The following is a 17,056-nucleotide window of genomic DNA, read 5'->3' on the forward strand; positions in this document are numbered from 1 at the left end:
CGTCCAGTTCGGGACGTCTTTAACCCTAGAAAGATAACCATATGACAACGTACGTAAAAGATAACCATACGCTTCAGAGGCGCATGCTTTTCTAAGGCGTCAATTTTATACTAACAATGGATATTTATTTAAGTTAATCTAGTCATTTTAAAGGTTTGGCATTATTGTAAAAATAAAATGCATTTATATTATATTTTTTTATATTTTAAGTAATTTTAAACTTAAATCACTAGACCTCTATGAAAAATTAACAAAAATCAACAGTCTTCGCAGGCGCCTCTGCGACGTAGGTTATCTTTCTCGGGTTAAGACGTCTTATTTCAGACGTTAAAAGGATGTCCAGTTCGAGACATATTTAGTACATCTTATAAGTGTCGCTTATTCTCTACAAATTCCTATAAAATTTCACAGCAGTATAACGATGTCTACTTCCATTCGATTATGCACAGCGAAATCGAACTTTTCGCGAGACACATCAGAAAAGTCGTCCGAGCGCCAAGCGTTGAAGTTGCGCCGGAACAGTTTGTCGCATGCTGAAAGATTATCCCTGCGGCGGCACGCGATAAAAATTCTAATCGTTCTAATGAAACGGCGTGGAACGCTTTATCCGGCGCGGCCTGCATTTGTCTGGTCCCGAAATTGCAGGGGATCGAGAAGAAGAGCAGGATCGACCGCGAATAATTCCAGCCGGCGCGCCGAGCCGCGGGAATACGCCGCAGCCGGCAATATCTATTAACACCGTAGCAATCTTCTCGGCGTCGTGTTTCTTTCTCGGGCTGCGTTCGCCTATAAAACAGCCCCAATTGGTGGCGGTTGCACGGTTCCCGGTTAAAGCGGCGCGCGGATTCGGCGAAATTACATTTCTAAGTGGGACGCGGCACCGGCGCGGCCCCTCCCCGTGCGGAATAGTTTCCCCATAGCAAAACCGAAACGCGGAATTTACGAATATTAACGTTTATGCAGCGACGCATCGCGCAGCCTTCTGCGGTATCGCGGCCGAAACTTTGCCGAAAGCTTGCGCCCCGCGAGCGGAGCAAGCGTGAAGTCGCGGTAACGTCGGCGAAAGAAGGAGCAAGGAGGAGAGTGTTGTAGTTAGAGAAGGAGAGAGAGAGAAGGAGAGAGAGAAAGAGAGCGAGAGAGAGCGGAGAGAGAGAAAGAGAGCGAGAGAGAGCGGAGAGAGAGAAAGAGAGCGAGAGAGAGCGGAGAGAGAGAAAGAGAGCGAGAGAGAGCGGAGAGAGAGAAAGAGAGCGAGAGAGAGCGGAGAGAGAGAAAGAGAGCGAGAGAGAGCGGAGAGAGGGAAAAAGAAGCCGAAGAACAATGGAAGAAGCAGGGGGAGGAGGAGGAGGAGGGGGAGAAGAAAAAGGAGCGAGCGGATATGGAAGAGGGAGGAGCCTCGGTGCATGCATCGGCGCAATTTGCTCCCAGCTTCCAGATAATGATTTAATTTGCCACGGCCTGGCAGATTTATGAAGGCGCGCCTAGACCGCGTCCACCTGCGAACGCACACGCCTGGAAGCCTGCGATCAGCCTGCGATCACTCTGCTCCCAGGCAAATTCAACGTCTTTTTTGCCGGTCTGCGACGCTCGCCGCGAAACTTCCCCGTTATACCGAGACTTCGCGCACTTCCAGCCATGTATAATACTTGAGATCGCGGGAACACCTGCGAGACTGCTCTGTCACTGCCACTCTAATTCATTCTCACGTTGACGTCACACTGCATCGTCGCTCCGAAAAACTCCACAAGATCAACGAAAAAAAAAAACATGTACGTATTTCTTTTCTGAATAATTCTAACGAGACGAACACGACGCGACGGTATCTTTAAATTCTTCAAATATCTTTATTGTCTCTCTGACTTAGTTTACTCGTTTTTGTCCTAAATTCGTCAAAGTGTCCAGTGGAAATGAGAAATCGCGTGTTACGCGACGGGTACGATAACCAAAACGAATAGGGTAATAAAGCCTAATAAAGCCTAGGTAAGGTAAAGTTACAATTTTTTGTATTAAAAAATTATATATATTAATTATTGTATTATATCTTAAATTATACTTTAAAAAATAAATGAAAGAAAAGAATCTTTTTTATCAAAAAATGGACGAAGCGAAAGGATTTTTTAATTAAAAAATAAAGAAAATAAAGGTATGTGAAAAGGCGTGTTGTATCTTATTCGATAAATATAAAGTTAATTATGCCCGGGAACAAACCTAAGGGTTCCACTTTTTACCCGCGTAAAATAGGCATTTGCATAAAGATCCGCGGCCCGGTGATAAAGTATAAGCATCAGTGGAAGGATTACGTTCTGGTAAGACCACGAACGCGAATGGCAAACGAAGCAAACAGAGTTAGCAAGGTATTCTCCTTGGCGCGGAGCACGCTATAAATTCCGTGGGAATAAATTCGCTTCGAGAAGGTACAATTAGTAATCATTTATAATTGCGTGTTATCTGCGGCAACCTTATAAACACGATGTATCGTGCGCTATTCGTTTTAACGATCGCGTGTGTTTTCTTTGAGATTCGCCTCCCCGCCACGTAGCAACTTTAGCATACGTTATCTGGCACGTAACGTCGCGAACGGGCGCAGATAAAGCGCGAGAAAGACGCGACGGAAGGTCGAAAGTTTGCCGGAGAGAGAGATCGACAGCCACGCCATATCGGAATCTTTTAATAATATCGCGATCGAAACGAGACAGCCATTCCCTGTCGGGACGGTTTAATTGGTTTCGTCGCGGATGGTGGAATAATATTAGGAAGTAAGTTGAGATCTCTCTCTCTCTCTCTCTTTCTCTCTCTCGTTCGTTTTCTATCGAGTTATTCGATAGAACCGGGCGGACATTTCCGGATGAAAACGATTAATTAATATCGACGCGAAAATAAGAATAATTTCTCCATTTTACTCGATGGAAACTTCGCGCAATTGTTTGAAAGTTGAACCTCGCGACGCTGTGTTGTGTAAATTCTGCTGCGCGAAGTATCAAAATCAACGTGCAAATAATAGATAATATTTACAAAAATAACGAGCAACGAATGCGTGGAATCGTTACGGATCGAAGGCGAGAATGTTCAATAGTTGTCGATCATTGAAAACTGCAGACCGGCACGCGACGTTCCGGACGAGAAGAAAATTTAAGTAGAGCATCCAAGCGATTCGTCAGACGCTCCGCCGTGCTGGCGTCCTATTCTGCTTCCAGACACCGTCTCCACTGACAGACTTTCGACTTTTCCGATACGGTATATGCGCGAAGTAATCATTCGTCGCGTCATTTCGGACAAATACATCTCCGAAAGTAGAAACGTCGGTGCACGCGTTCTCGCGTGCATCGGCGCGAAAAACGAAGAAACTGCGGTAAGAAAAAAGGAAAAAGAAATGGAGAACTCACCAAACCGTCGCAGGCGGACATCGCGACCCTGGAGTTCGGATGGCCATGAATGAAGCCGCGGTAATGGCACTTGTCCGAGCGATTTTTCGGTCGCGCGCGCACGTGTAGGTCGCGTTTTCGTCTTTCGACGAGCATCCCAGGTCCGATGAAGTTGTCCTCGGCGATCAGCTCGATATGGTACTCGTTACCGGCGACTGACAGCCGATAGTGAACCACTGGCCCATCCTCGTGATGGTGGTGGGTCACGTTGTTCGAGACAAACTCCCCCCGGTGGGTCACTTTCCGCGGTATCACGATCTGGTGCTCGTGAACGTGTTCCCCTGTGGTGTATATACCTGCGGCAGAACGGTCACAGCGAGCTTTGAGTTCGGTCTGGTGTTACGTTCGAATGTGCGGAACTTCTGGAAGACTTTGGGTCTTCTTTTTTTCTTTTCTTTTTAGGGAGTGCCACGCAACCCTTTACAGGATTATTAGCAACGCGCGTGATACACGCTGAGTGTACAATTAAATAGATGTTACACAAAGAGAATATTCAGTGCATAATTTTACATTGTGCAAGAAATTGAGCACAACTGAGGTGGGTAACAGAAGGCGGCTTAAACATTGAATATATAAAAAATGGTTTTTCAAGAACTTAAAAATACTCGTTAGCGAGGAGATACTTGGTTGGAAAAGAAGGCAACTGATATGGGGAATATTAACCTAAGAATCTTAGTTCGTTGATCATTTTAATTAGTTTGTTGATCACTTAATATTAATCATTTAATTAACATATTGTATGATTATATATGATTAGGCTTTCGTTCAGGATAGCCACAGCTGAAACGTTAGGCTTAACAAATCAGCCGCGTCCAGAAGATGTCATAGCGGTCGTATTTGTGCAACGTACTTGCTATAAATATTTGTATATTTATTTGTATAATTCGAATTCTGCCGTCCTTAGTTAAAATGCCTCAAAGCTAGTATACTCTACAGGATGCGTGGAGTTCCAAATGTATTAGGTCTACCGGAAAGTTCTGTCCGTTTAGGAAATGAGAGGAAATAATAGATTTTTCATAAATTTAGTAATATTTATTGTACAATATAATTTCCATCGTTACTTATGACCTCTTGCCAGCGTGATGGCGATTTGTGAGCAACATTTTTCAAAAATATATGTCTCAAATAAACATGTGCATATCTATCGAAATTTGCAATGACATTATCGGACAGAACTTTCCGGTAGACCAAATAATTTCGTTTGCCTGTTTTTCACTTATTTAACATTAGAATTACGGAACTCGTCAAAATTTACGAGTCATTTATAATGAATTTACGATCATTCATCATTGTAAAAGTACATTTATGAGTTATTTATTCAATGCACGTGTTACTTGCGGTAAATATTACAATAACGTCCGTTAAAAATCAGAATAAATGTCTTATTGTTACCTGTGTATGAACTAACATAAACCAGCTGCTTTTAATGCTCCGTAAATCCAGTGTCAAAAATGGTTTAATTAATTTAAAGCTACAATTTTAGGACGACCAGAAATGTTTGGACTATTTAACTACGGAGGACAATATCATTGTTTATATATACTAAGGGGCGTACTCCCTGTATACGAATAAATTCAATTCTCCAATACAACGCCGATCAATTTTGTCATTTTTGTCAATATTTGTAATTTCACTGCGCTTACTCGATGCAAAGGGAAACAATTTTCGAGGGAAGGTATTTCACAGTAATGATTTTTTACCTACCGCGACGATCTTAAAGAATGAACGTTAATTTCCGGCGGGTCTAAGAACGTCGCGCCCGCATTATGCATCATTTGATGCAGCGCGGGGATAGGAAGCGATCGCATAACTCACGTTAGGAGCCACCGATATTTCACCGGGCCACTTTATGGCCGTGTCAAGATAGCTGTCCTAATGAAGCGGTAGCGAAACGTTTGCGTAATTATTTATTTGAAATATTGTTTCGGCCAGTGTCGGGTGTCCGCAATCAATCACACCCTCCTCTGACACGAATGCGCCTCGAATGCGCTACGAAATGCACTTCCGTCGGCCGTGGGGCGGCGTTTACGAGTCTGCCCACTTACGCGCGCGCGCGCGCCATCGGCCAACAATAAACGTTATCTTGCGCGGCTCGAGTGGAAACCGCCGCCGGTAAACAGTCAATAAATATATAACGCTGTTTTATCTGCACGCTGTCCCTTCGCTGGAACGCCCGGCCGAGATTTATCGCGTGTTGCCAACGAATTTCAAGGGAAACGAGCGTTCGGCGCAAGACAGATAGCTCTCGTAGTCGCTGCGAGACAAAACTCTTCGAAAAATCAGCTTCTACGATCCCGCGACTTTCGCGGGTTCGTTCGAAACGAAAATCTCTACAGAATCTGCAATAATTAAACATTTTGTCTTAAACCGATATTGTGATCAACTAGATTTCTTCTGTAATTCTTATACGGTCTGCAAGCATTCTGCCACAAAATGCTATGCGCCGTTCGTCTTCATCTCCGCTCTCATAATCAAATTATATTTCATGTACATTTTTTCTTTTCTTTCTCTCGAGTTTCTTATGTTTAAGTTTTTTAACTTTAAGTGTCTGTATTTTATTCGTCCTTGTGTGACTGCTGCGTTATTATCATTTTCTCGCACTGTGACGATAAATAAAGTTGTTATTATTATTAGCATCATCATCATTATTATTATTATTAGAATAAATCGACGTTCGTAATGTTGTACTTATAGTGGAATTATAAAGATTTCTAGTAAGTAAGTTTCTTAATGGATTAATTTGCATTTTATGATTTGCATTATAATTTGTATTATAATACTACCTAGTTCCTTTATGTTCCTTCCTTACTAACCTCATCACCCACTTTCCCTTTCCTCTATTTTTCTATTATTTTATATTTCTTTACGTCTATCCTAACTTCCAGTCTTGTTATATTTTATTTTATTTTATTTTGCATTTTATTTTAGCGTATTTATATTAACGTCTTTCTTACTCGCTTATTATTATTATTATTATTATATATTCTTGTTTCTTCAACATTCTTCCAACTCATTTATAAGCATACTCGTATATTTGCCTTTACGTCGGCTGTATCGCAAAGGTTAATCCCGCTTGTGTATACAAACAAATTATGGATTATAAATTCCAATAAAAATGACAAAAGACTTGAAGATATTTTCTTGTCATTCTTACAAAGTATCACTCGTCGGTCACTTTCAATGCTTGGTAGCTATAGCGTGAAAGCTTTTTAGCTTTTCTGCTGTCATGCATTTCAATCAGTCATTTTTGTCGTGAATAGCATAACGCCCGCAGTCATGTATAGGCACTCTTGACGATTTTTAGGGCGTCTCTTGCGATCATTAATTCTGGCATTTTACCGGCAAAGAATTCCGACGATTCGTTCCACGGAACGAATTGAAATTTCCCTCGTTACCGTACGGCGCATTCGATGCATCGGCGCGGCGCGGCGACTGCAAGGGACTGCAAGCGGCTGCAGTCAGACGCAGACAGACCGTGCCCGCAAGATTCCGCGTGGCGCGGCGTGTCGTATTGTTGGAATACCGCGGCGGCACTAATGACATTAACATTTTCGCGTGAAATGTCGAATAATGATTACCGTTACTCGGCGGCCACAATCTCTCATTAATTCTCGTGTTCCGCTCAGGCACAGACACCGACACGGACACCGACAACCGAGACACTGTAATTTGTTTTTTTATTCCGCCTCATAGACCTCGTTACGACGGGGGACTCTCTCTCTCTCTCTCTCTCTCTCTCTCTCTCTCTCTTTCTCTCTCTCTCTCTCGCCAGTGTGAATAGAATGCGCGCGAGCAATAGAAAATACGTGTACACAGTGTATCCGTGTGCAATGTATTCACCATTCTGCGTTGGATTTTCTTTTTTTCTCTACGAGCTGCGCCGTTCCTTTCCGACTTTTCCTTCGCCGTTGCCTGTGGGGTACATTGAGAGCTACACCTCTTCCTTCTCTCCGCCGTTCCCACGCGTCTTTTATTTAATACACCATCTTGTTACGATTTTATTCCCGTCGTCATGGAACGCGGCTTAAGTCGAAATTCGGTCAACCGGCCCGCGAGAAGATCGAGCCGAAAATATGTTCTCGTTCGATCTATTGATCGATCCGATAGGAAAACGTGTTTAACGCCCTAGAGACGAAGGAAAAACGTCTCTAGGAAAAACGAATTTTACAGTAATGCCTTGTTACAAAATTTGATTCGAAGTTTCAACTTAAACACTGCTTTTATCAGAGTGGCGAAAAGACACCTTTTCAAATTTTAAATAATGATTATAAAATTCAATGAGCAAGAATAGGTATGCAAGGTAGATTACCGCCTAGATTCATGTATAAAGTTATTATATTATAGAGGGTGTCCCAAAAATGTCTCGCAATCCGAAAGTGGCGGGTTCCTCAGGTCGTTCGAAGCAACTTTTTCCTTTATAACAATTTTCTCCGAGGCACTATTAACGAGTTATTCACGAAAAACAGTGACCAATAAGAGGCGAGCTCAGCTGGCGCGAGGCGACCGAGCCGATGCGCGGAACTGGGCTTTGTGCGCTGGTTGGCTGGGCCGCCTCGCGTCAGCCGTACTCGATTCCTATTGGCCACTGATTTTCGTTAATAACTCGTTAACGGTGCCTCGGAGAAAATTTTTGTAAAGGAAGGAGTTGCTTCAAATGATCCGAGGAACCCGCCATTTCCGGATTGCGAGACATTTTTGGGACACCCTGTATATTTTTTATATATTTTATCTATTAGATATATTATATATAGATATTATATTATATTATATTATATATATATATATATATATATATAATATATTGTTATATATAATATATAACAATTCAACTTTATATATAATAATATATGATATATATATATCATATATTATTATATATAAAGTTGAATTGTTTCCGTAGAGGCCCATGAGTTTTTTGCGATGGACACGTAGAAGAAACACGGAGATCATCAATATTTTTTTATATGGGACATGTTTCTTCCTGCGCCAAACGATAAAGCTTAATATTCTCTATGGAAATGTATTAAGCTATCAATATCGAAAAAGTATTAGCTAAGGAGATATTTTCATTTTAGTGTTTATTGTGAAATCTCATGATTCTCTCTTTCCTACGTATAATAATAACTACGAAAATCGAGATGTTGATACCTGACGAACCACGCTGTATAAAAAGGATGGCCAAAAATAGCTTCGGTATCGTAATGGAATTTTTGAGGCCGTTCGGTCGACGGTCAAAGGCGTTGAAGTTTTCAGCGTTAAAACGAAAGCGCGATGCAAACAAACAGATATTTACAAGCCGGTAGTATGGAGCACCGTTTGAAATAGAAGCTCGCGGCAAAGACACGTTCGCCAAACAGCCCCGGCCCCGGAACAAGGCGCGATCTATCAACCCAGCTCGGTTTACGACATCGCGAACGACAGAACGCGTTACATATTCCGCGGCTTGTACCGCTTTTCAACCTCCTGCGACACCTCTGCGTCCTTCGACCTCGTATCAGCGATCGAGATTTATCGGCGGCCGGACACCGCGTTGACAAATTGCGCGCAAGAACATTCTCCCGAACGGAAAAAGCAGAGAGAGCAAAAAAAAAGAACGAATGACACGCGGCGAGATTGACAGCGGAAACCCAGGTGAGAACCTAGGTGAGAACCGACGTGAAAACCGTTGTGAAAACCGATGGCAACCATGAAACCGGGGCTTGTTAATCGAATCCGCGGCGGTCCCCTTCTAAACGCTCTAAACCGTCTGAACGGTTTATACGGTTTAAACGGTCCAAATGGACGCGTGCGCGCGCGCGCGCGATGCATTAAATCAATCGGAAATTATTACACCAGTTTTACGGTGCATAACTGTCACTCGTTCGCCCTCGCGTTGTCGGTTGTCGCTTGTCGTCCGATCGACGGGCCGCTTTTCATATTGTGGTCGCGGCGACGCGTTACGCCACCGTTCCGCATCATTTTTGACCTGAATGCCGCTATATATCGGCGATTGTTAATCGCTTTCACGATCGCCGATGCCGGTTTCTTGCTTCTTCGGACGCTTCACAAAAAACCCGTCCACACGGTTTCCCTCTTTTTGCGACAATCCAGAGAATTTACGCGTTCACCGTCGCGTTGCTCTGTGTCAGGGGTGGCCAAAGCGTCTCGATCGCGTAACTACAGTAATTTCTCCCTAATTCGCGCTCAGATTGCGCACAAGAATGGACAGTTTGGGGTTATTCGAGCCTCGCGGCTTGTTTTTATAGTTGCCGACTGTCAACAACGATAAAATCAAGACTGAAGGCTCGATTAATCTTATCTCCTTTTCCTAAATTGTCCATTTTTGTGCGCAATCTGAGCGCGAATTAGGGAGAAATTGCTGTATTCCTAGTCGCTCGCCTGTCTGATATTATCTGTTCATTTTTTACATTTTAATTTATTTTTGTTGGTAGACCGCCGTCTATAATTTAAAAAAACAGGTCGCTCGTAGTGATCAAAACTTTGCTGTTCTATATCAAATAAATCGGACCTTAGTTCTTATTGAAGGGACGAAAACAGCCCTTGATGTTCCGAGATTTAAACGATGGTGTTAACGAGAGTTGAGTGATCTGATTGATGAGTAACGATTATAACTCGTTAGTTATACACAATAACTTGTAAATTAGTTATAATAACTTATCGCGCGATTATTATAAATTAGTTATAATAACTAACGAGTTATATAACTAATCTAGAATAATTGGACTGCGGATTTTATGTATTTACGACAGAAACGTGTGCATCATATGCAAGATATCAGAATCGTTTAAAGAATTTGAAGGTATTGTTGCATTGTTTTTCAGCTAATTAAAATGATTAAGACATGAAATAAATGTCAACGTAACTCCTGTATCTTACAACTCATGCACACAATTTTTATTTTGCATAAAAGTCCGCAGTCTAATCATAATATATAATCACTAACGAGTTATATTCGTTAATCGTTAGTTAGATCCATTAGATAGTCCTTTTGCTTCACTCTGCAATTAACCCTTCGCCGGCAAACTGGTTCTCCAAATACCCAGGCGTAACTTTCACCTTCGAATGTCTTCGAATCGGAAGGGTTAGACTATCACAGTTCCTTCACCCAAAAATCCTTAACCCTTTGTCATACTTTGACTAGTCTGACACGTGACAGAGACTTTCAGTAATAACCTTTTAAGTATAAACGCCATTCCGTTCTTTTTCGTCTGAATAAAATTCTGATCTCCCGTTTGTCGATGTTTGAACATTAAAGTAAATGTAGACACGCAATAAATATAAATTGTCCTTTTTTCTTCTTCGAATTCATTACAATCGAAAAACTTCCGATCATTGTAACTACGAAGAAATTGAAACGGCAATGGGTTAATCACGAGTTTCACGTTGAAGCAGGAACTACGACGAGCGTTCCGGAATTTTTCCAAATTTTCTCAAAGCCTGGAACAATAAAAAACTGAAAGCCGGGCTTAAAAGATCCAGGTTTGCCGTCCGCGTTGGTTGGAGAATACCTCGCCGGCGGAGCGTTAAATTGTAGGTGGTTAATGGAAACGAAGACGTTGCTGGGGATCGCGCGGACCGAAACGAGAGAAGTCGCACGAAACACAGTGAATTTTGTCCGTAGAAAAATCTGGAACGGCCGGGCCGCGTCCGTTTCATTGAAGACGATATCCGATCTCGGCGCGCAGATCGGATCGCAACGACGTTAACTGTCAGGCCTGTTCTTACATGAAGACATATTACCGCAGCTGAAACGTGGCTGCCTGCATTCCCAACGTCCTTTCCTCTCCGTTCGACTCGGGCAGAGGCTAACCACAATTATTCTATTAGAGACGTTAGATCACCGTCGACAATAGTGAACGCGGTGCGCGATGCGCGGCACGAGCAGGCGGGACGGGACGAGATGAAACGAGACGAGACGAGACGAGACGAGACGAGACGAGACGAGACGCGATCGATCGGTGTCTTTGACGGAGAACGATTTCCTCCGCGGCGACCGGCAGTCCGGTTGTTTACGAGCGGTTTTACGGTCGCTAATTCCGGGGACGAATCGACGGAAATCGATAACGAGTTTCATTTAATGGCCGCGTGCACGTTTTTGGTTTTATTGCCGACGGTTTACGGGCCTCACCCTCGCGCGCGTCGATTCTTCTCGGTATTTTCTATTTACCTCGTTCGCGGCCCGATTAATCCGTTGTTTCTCCGTTTTATTATCTTCGAACCTGGCCCCGGATATATTGCGACGCGTAGATTGCGGGTTTTATGCAGTTGCGGCGGCCGTCGCCCCAGCGATCGGCCGCCATCGAAAGGGTACGCCCGGTGCCGGATGCACGACGATTTAATTAGAGCAACAGGCAATAACGAATTTGTCAGCGGAGGCGCGGCGCGCGACAACTTTCTACCGCAACGAACCGAAGATTTGTTCGACGGTGTGCAGGTAACTTAAACTGCTCCCCCCGACGCAATTACAGGTGCATTCAGCGTCGATTGGATCGGCGCGTACGCAATGGCGGAATCGTTCCGGGATACTTCGGAAGGGAGAACGCGATAATTGAGTACCGGCCGATTTACACAGTTTATCGGTTAATTTCATCTGAACATTAATATCGGTAGCTAATCAGAGTGTTGGTAGCCTAAAGCTCCCTGCCTCCCCCCTCTCTCTCTCTCTCTCTCTCTCTCTCTGTCTGTCTGTCTCGTTCGCTCTCTTTCTCCCGCCCCCTCGGCGGCATCGATCTGACACGGTGTGCCCTCGAGGAGAATTATTCGCGCGGCACGCAGCTTATTACGGGCGAACCGGAAACAGGATCTAAAATATCCCCGAAATTCCGGCGGCTCTTCGCGCGTATAAATTCACCGAAATGTATGCGCGTCGCCGAATGATAAATGTAAACGGCCGTAATTAATGACGCTCGGTAAAGACGTGGAATTATACCCGGGCACCGTGAACGGGATTATCGCGGCGCGAACGCCGGACGGGGATACAGCTCGCGGAAGAACAGTTTCTGCGGAGGAATTTCGTCGAGCGCGTCGAGCCGATGTGTTGGCATAATCTTCCACCGAGATACGGTCGGTCGGCGGAAAGTGAGCTCGTCGGAATGTACTTGTCCGGCACGTCTCGACCTAATCGAGGAAACAAAGGTCACGGTAAGAAGACCGCGCGCGGTTCTCGTCGAACTCAATGAAGCGATTTCACGATCGGATTCGCTCGATTCGAACGTTGATCGCGAGAAGCTGGACGCGCTCGCCTAACGATTCGACACTGACCTGGGACACGGTAGTAACGCGATCCTGCAGTCCGGCTGGCTTAAAGTCTCAATAAGCAGGCTATCGGGAATCGCCGAGTTCAATTATCTCGCGTCACGGTGTAACGAGGGTTAAGCGTGGAGTATCGAACGGTAACAGGGGATAATTATCGTGATCATCGTCGAGCAGTTCCATCGATCTCCGTTCTGGAATAAAACCTTGAATTCCTGTGAAATCGCGAATCGATCGTTCCGAGAATAGAGCTGAGAGAGAGAGAGAGAGAGAGAAGCTTCTTGATCGAGATATCGATTCCGACGGTGAGAGAAAACGGATTTACGAGGGCTTGATTTCCATGGCCGATGGCGACAATTGGGCGACGTCTGGGTGGCTGGTAGAGAGAGAAAGAGAGGGAGAGAGAGAGAGAGAGAGAGAAGAAAAAGGAAGGGATCTCGATCGATCGATGGATCGATGGTGATGGTGGCGGCTGCGAACTACTCGCCGCTTTCCACGCTCGATACAGGTTTCTGCGATGCGAATAAATGGCTGGAGAGAGAGAGAGAGAGAGAGAGAGAGAGAGAGAGAGAGAGAAAGAGAGACAGAAAGAGACGGGATGAGAGAGAGGGGGACACTGTCTAGTGCGTTCGGTGAACGGTATAATCATCATTATCCTATTATCATTAAAGACGGAAAAATGGCGGGCGAACCAATCAGCGTACGCCTCGAGCGAGTTGGGGTTAACTGCAGGTGGGGACTCGGATGAATACTCGGACCTCCCATACAGCCTTTACCTACTGCAACGATCGTGTTCACGGATTCAGGACATATGGGTGCCTATCCTTCCCACACCACGCCACAACGAAGCGCAGCACGGTGCAGCGCAAGGTAGCACAGCGCGGCGCAACGTAGCGCAGCATAGCGCAACATAGCACATCGCATCGCATCATCGCCATGCGAGCTCTCTACGTAGTTACACACCAGACTCGTTTAATTACATCGAATAGAACGACGGTCGCGCTACTTCACGCGATTACACGCTGCTTATACGCTCGGTTATTAATTAACCGATTCCACGCGATGACGCTCCTTTGTTCGCCTCGCTAACCGCGGCCTTTTTTTGCGATCGATGGTAATAATAATGATGACATTGTTCGCTTGTACGCGGACACTGCCGTATATGGGGCACGGTTATTCCAGGTGCAGCGGTGCTGAGAAAATCGTTTCACCGTCACGAACTCGGTGCATCGTGCGTGACAATGGAGTCTGTCAAAAATGCGGATTAACAGTCGGATAACGAAGCTTCATGACGACGATGTAGGCGAGTATGCTTCGGACCGTATATGATTTTATTTAGCAATTTTTTTATCAGGATTTTTGAGGTAGTAATGATATGCAGTACATTTTTTCCTAATTGCTTCTCAGCTTGTACACAAAAATGGATAATTTGCGAATAATTGTACCTCCTCTTCCAATTAAGGAGAATCTATTGTAACATGTAAAGACTTTGATTACAACTGTCGCTAAAAAAACTAGTAATACTATTTGAGAGCAATACTAAAAATTTGAGAATATAATTTGAGCATTGGAGAACATCGTTTCCTTTATCAGGACTCAACATCTCACTCTCATGTGTATTGAATTAATTGTTAATTTCACTTTGTCGAAGAATACCATGTTGGCCATGTTTTGACCCAGTGTGACACTAAACCTACCAAAACTCTAAAAGCATTTAACGTAAATTGCTTTATATCGATGAAAATACTGCGTTTACTTTCAAACCTTTCGCCATATTGATTATAATGCATGCTTGAATAGAGAAATTGATTCGACCGTTTTTTAAGAAAAAATCTTCATAATTCCCACAATTTGAAAATCAAAAATGTCACACCGGTCGTTTGACCAGCGATGGTAAGTTCAGGGTTAATCGACAGAAGCTCGGCATTTAAGTAACGATTTTTATCCCGAGGGGTCAAGATAGACCCGGCCTCGCTGTCCAAGCGTTAATAAATTCTTATTTAACAGTGTCTGAAACCATGTTGGATGGTGTCCGGGGAAGTTCCAATCTCCCGAGGGTGGTCGCACCGAACGTCGCCGGCCGATCGATTCAAGATGCATGACAGGATGCGTCTAATGCACTCCAGCATCCGTCAAATGATTCCAATTTCCTGAATCTGGCTCCCCGGAGTTGACGCGAACGGCGTCCCGCCGAATTACGTTGCAACGACGGTCCGATATCGTTGTGACCGACGCAAGCCGACGGAAACCGAGTTTGATCGGCAACAATGCTCTCTCGGTGGTTGGAGTTTTCGAAAGGTAGGAGAGACGCGTCGTAGAACAGTTATCGCAACAATATTTCAATGCTTCGGAACACCGATTCTCCAATCTCTTTGACAGCGCTGGACTTTAGTCCATGGAACTAGTTTTCAATAAATCCCCCGTTTCGCAACAATATAGCAGAGAACCTTGTCGAGCCGTTCACCGGAGTGTATGAGACATACAGGGTCTTTCAACAAGAGCTATCGATAGTTTTTCTTTTTTTATGAATAAATCATGTTTCAGTTTTCAAATCTTTGGTCTAACTTTTGGTACGATCGTTTACGATTCCGTACGAAATACGTTATCAGCCAAATGACCACCCAAACACTTTTTACACTCGGTCACTCTTTTTACATACACTCAAAATGGCTGCTCAATCTTTCCAATGACCTGTCGGATTATTATTTTCTAGTTCATTGGTGCTTTGGGGATTGTTGATACGCACTTGTTCATTGACGCAGAGTTGGGCATTATTCGGTTCGTTTCGATATTTATCTGAGATAATTATTATGATGAATTCCTTCTAGTCGGATATTTTATTCGAATATTCATTATTCTCTTTATTTATTTGTATAATTCTTTATTCGATTGAGTTTTCATTCGAACAATTCTCTATCCGAATGTTTTTTATTCGAATTATTCTTTATTCCAATAATTCGAAATTCGTGTATTTTAAATTCTTGGTCATTCCTTTCAGTAAGAGAGGCGAAAAAGTTACGTCACCCTTGTGGCGTTTTATAGCGACTGAATTACGGAGAAGAAAATATAAATCTCCAACATGTTCAACATTCACCATTAGTGCATGGTGAATGTCAACATTTACCGGTGTAAGTCAGAAATAAGGGTATTTAGCAAATATTTCGGACATACACCAAGCGACTATGCGAATGTTAACATTCACCGGTGAAAGTCGACATTCTCCAGATTTCGGTGTTTCACTGTAACATTGTCACGATTATAATACGAGAAATTAACACGTTCCGTGCCACGTGTACCATCGATGGTACACGCTTGCATGTTTACTTAGTGAACTGAACAAATTGTTTCCAAGAAATTTAGAACCGAAGAATCAATTTCCACCGCAAGAATGGGCGTTGATAAGTTTTTGTTACGTTGTTATGTGTACGAGAATTAATAATTGCACGTAATACATCAAGTTTTAGTAAAATATCAAAGTGTGAAGATTCGAGTAAAAAAAGCTCGGCACGGAACGTGTTAAAGATAGCACACTTGTGCTATCTTTTTGATTGGGAGCGTAGAACAGAAATTTCTGTAATAATTAATAAGTTTGAACGATACGAACACGTCGTTCTACTGTATATCGTTGAACGCGACCCTTTAAATTTAGATATTGCTGAGAAGCCACGAAAAGTCCACGAGGATCCACGAAACCTTAGATTCCGGTTCGGGATTCGGTATCGCGAGCCTCGATTCCAGGAGTCAAAGTTATTAGGCGTCGGGGCGATACTTTATCGTCAATGGCTGGCATTACGGTAGAAACCAGTTCCCTCGGATGACTCACTCCCGGGCCCATCATCGGGCCAATCTCGGCCCGGCCTCGGCCCCGCAAAAATCCCCGCTCTCATTAGCATATGCCTACTTATCGAATTCATTAAGGTTCCCGCGATAGCCGCGGAAACACGTTGTAGCCTCGATACCTTCGGCTCCGCCCCCTTCGAGACGAGATCGAACCGTTTTTAATAAGCGGTTCTCGAACGGGAACGCTCATTTTCGGACGCTAATTGAACTTTTATAGTTATCTCGTTAGTCGCGATTACCGGGGCCGCTCGCGACGACGTCCTCGACCAGCGATCTCTGCAATTTCGTGGCTTGTAATGAATATCGAAGCGTGCACTGCGTCCTGCTTTTTCCACGGCATATGCAACGAGGATCGTGCGACCCGCTTGCATCTACAATGTACGGGAACCGATCCCAGAAAGGAATTCGGACGTTAGTATCTCGGATAACTGGGCGAGAACGACAGATTTGTGATTTGAATAATTTTCGAATTGCATTTCAGGTATTTCGAGTTGAAATATATGTGATTCATTTAATTCAATTTATTTATATAGGGCAAGTGTGTA

At 43.8% G+C, this 17,056-nt stretch overlaps 1 protein-coding gene across 1 annotated transcript in view; it reads right to left on the reverse strand.

Annotated features, from left to right (window-relative positions):
• LOC117220756 (A disintegrin and metalloproteinase with thrombospondin motifs 7) overlaps positions 1-17,056 on the reverse strand; it is a 130,737-nt gene that overhangs the window by 58,811 nt on the left and 54,870 nt on the right. The window contains exon 3 of the mRNA XM_076524663.1: positions 3,381-3,715. Within this exon, the coding sequence (XP_076380778.1) occupies positions 3,381-3,715 (335 nt within the window). The remainder of the gene's footprint in view (positions 1-3,380; positions 3,716-17,056) is intronic.

The sequence above is a fragment of the Megalopta genalis genome, chromosome 9, assembly GCF_051020955.1.
Source record: "Megalopta genalis isolate 19385.01 chromosome 9, iyMegGena1_principal, whole genome shotgun sequence".
NCBI lineage: Eukaryota > Metazoa > Arthropoda > Insecta > Hymenoptera > Halictidae > Megalopta > Megalopta genalis.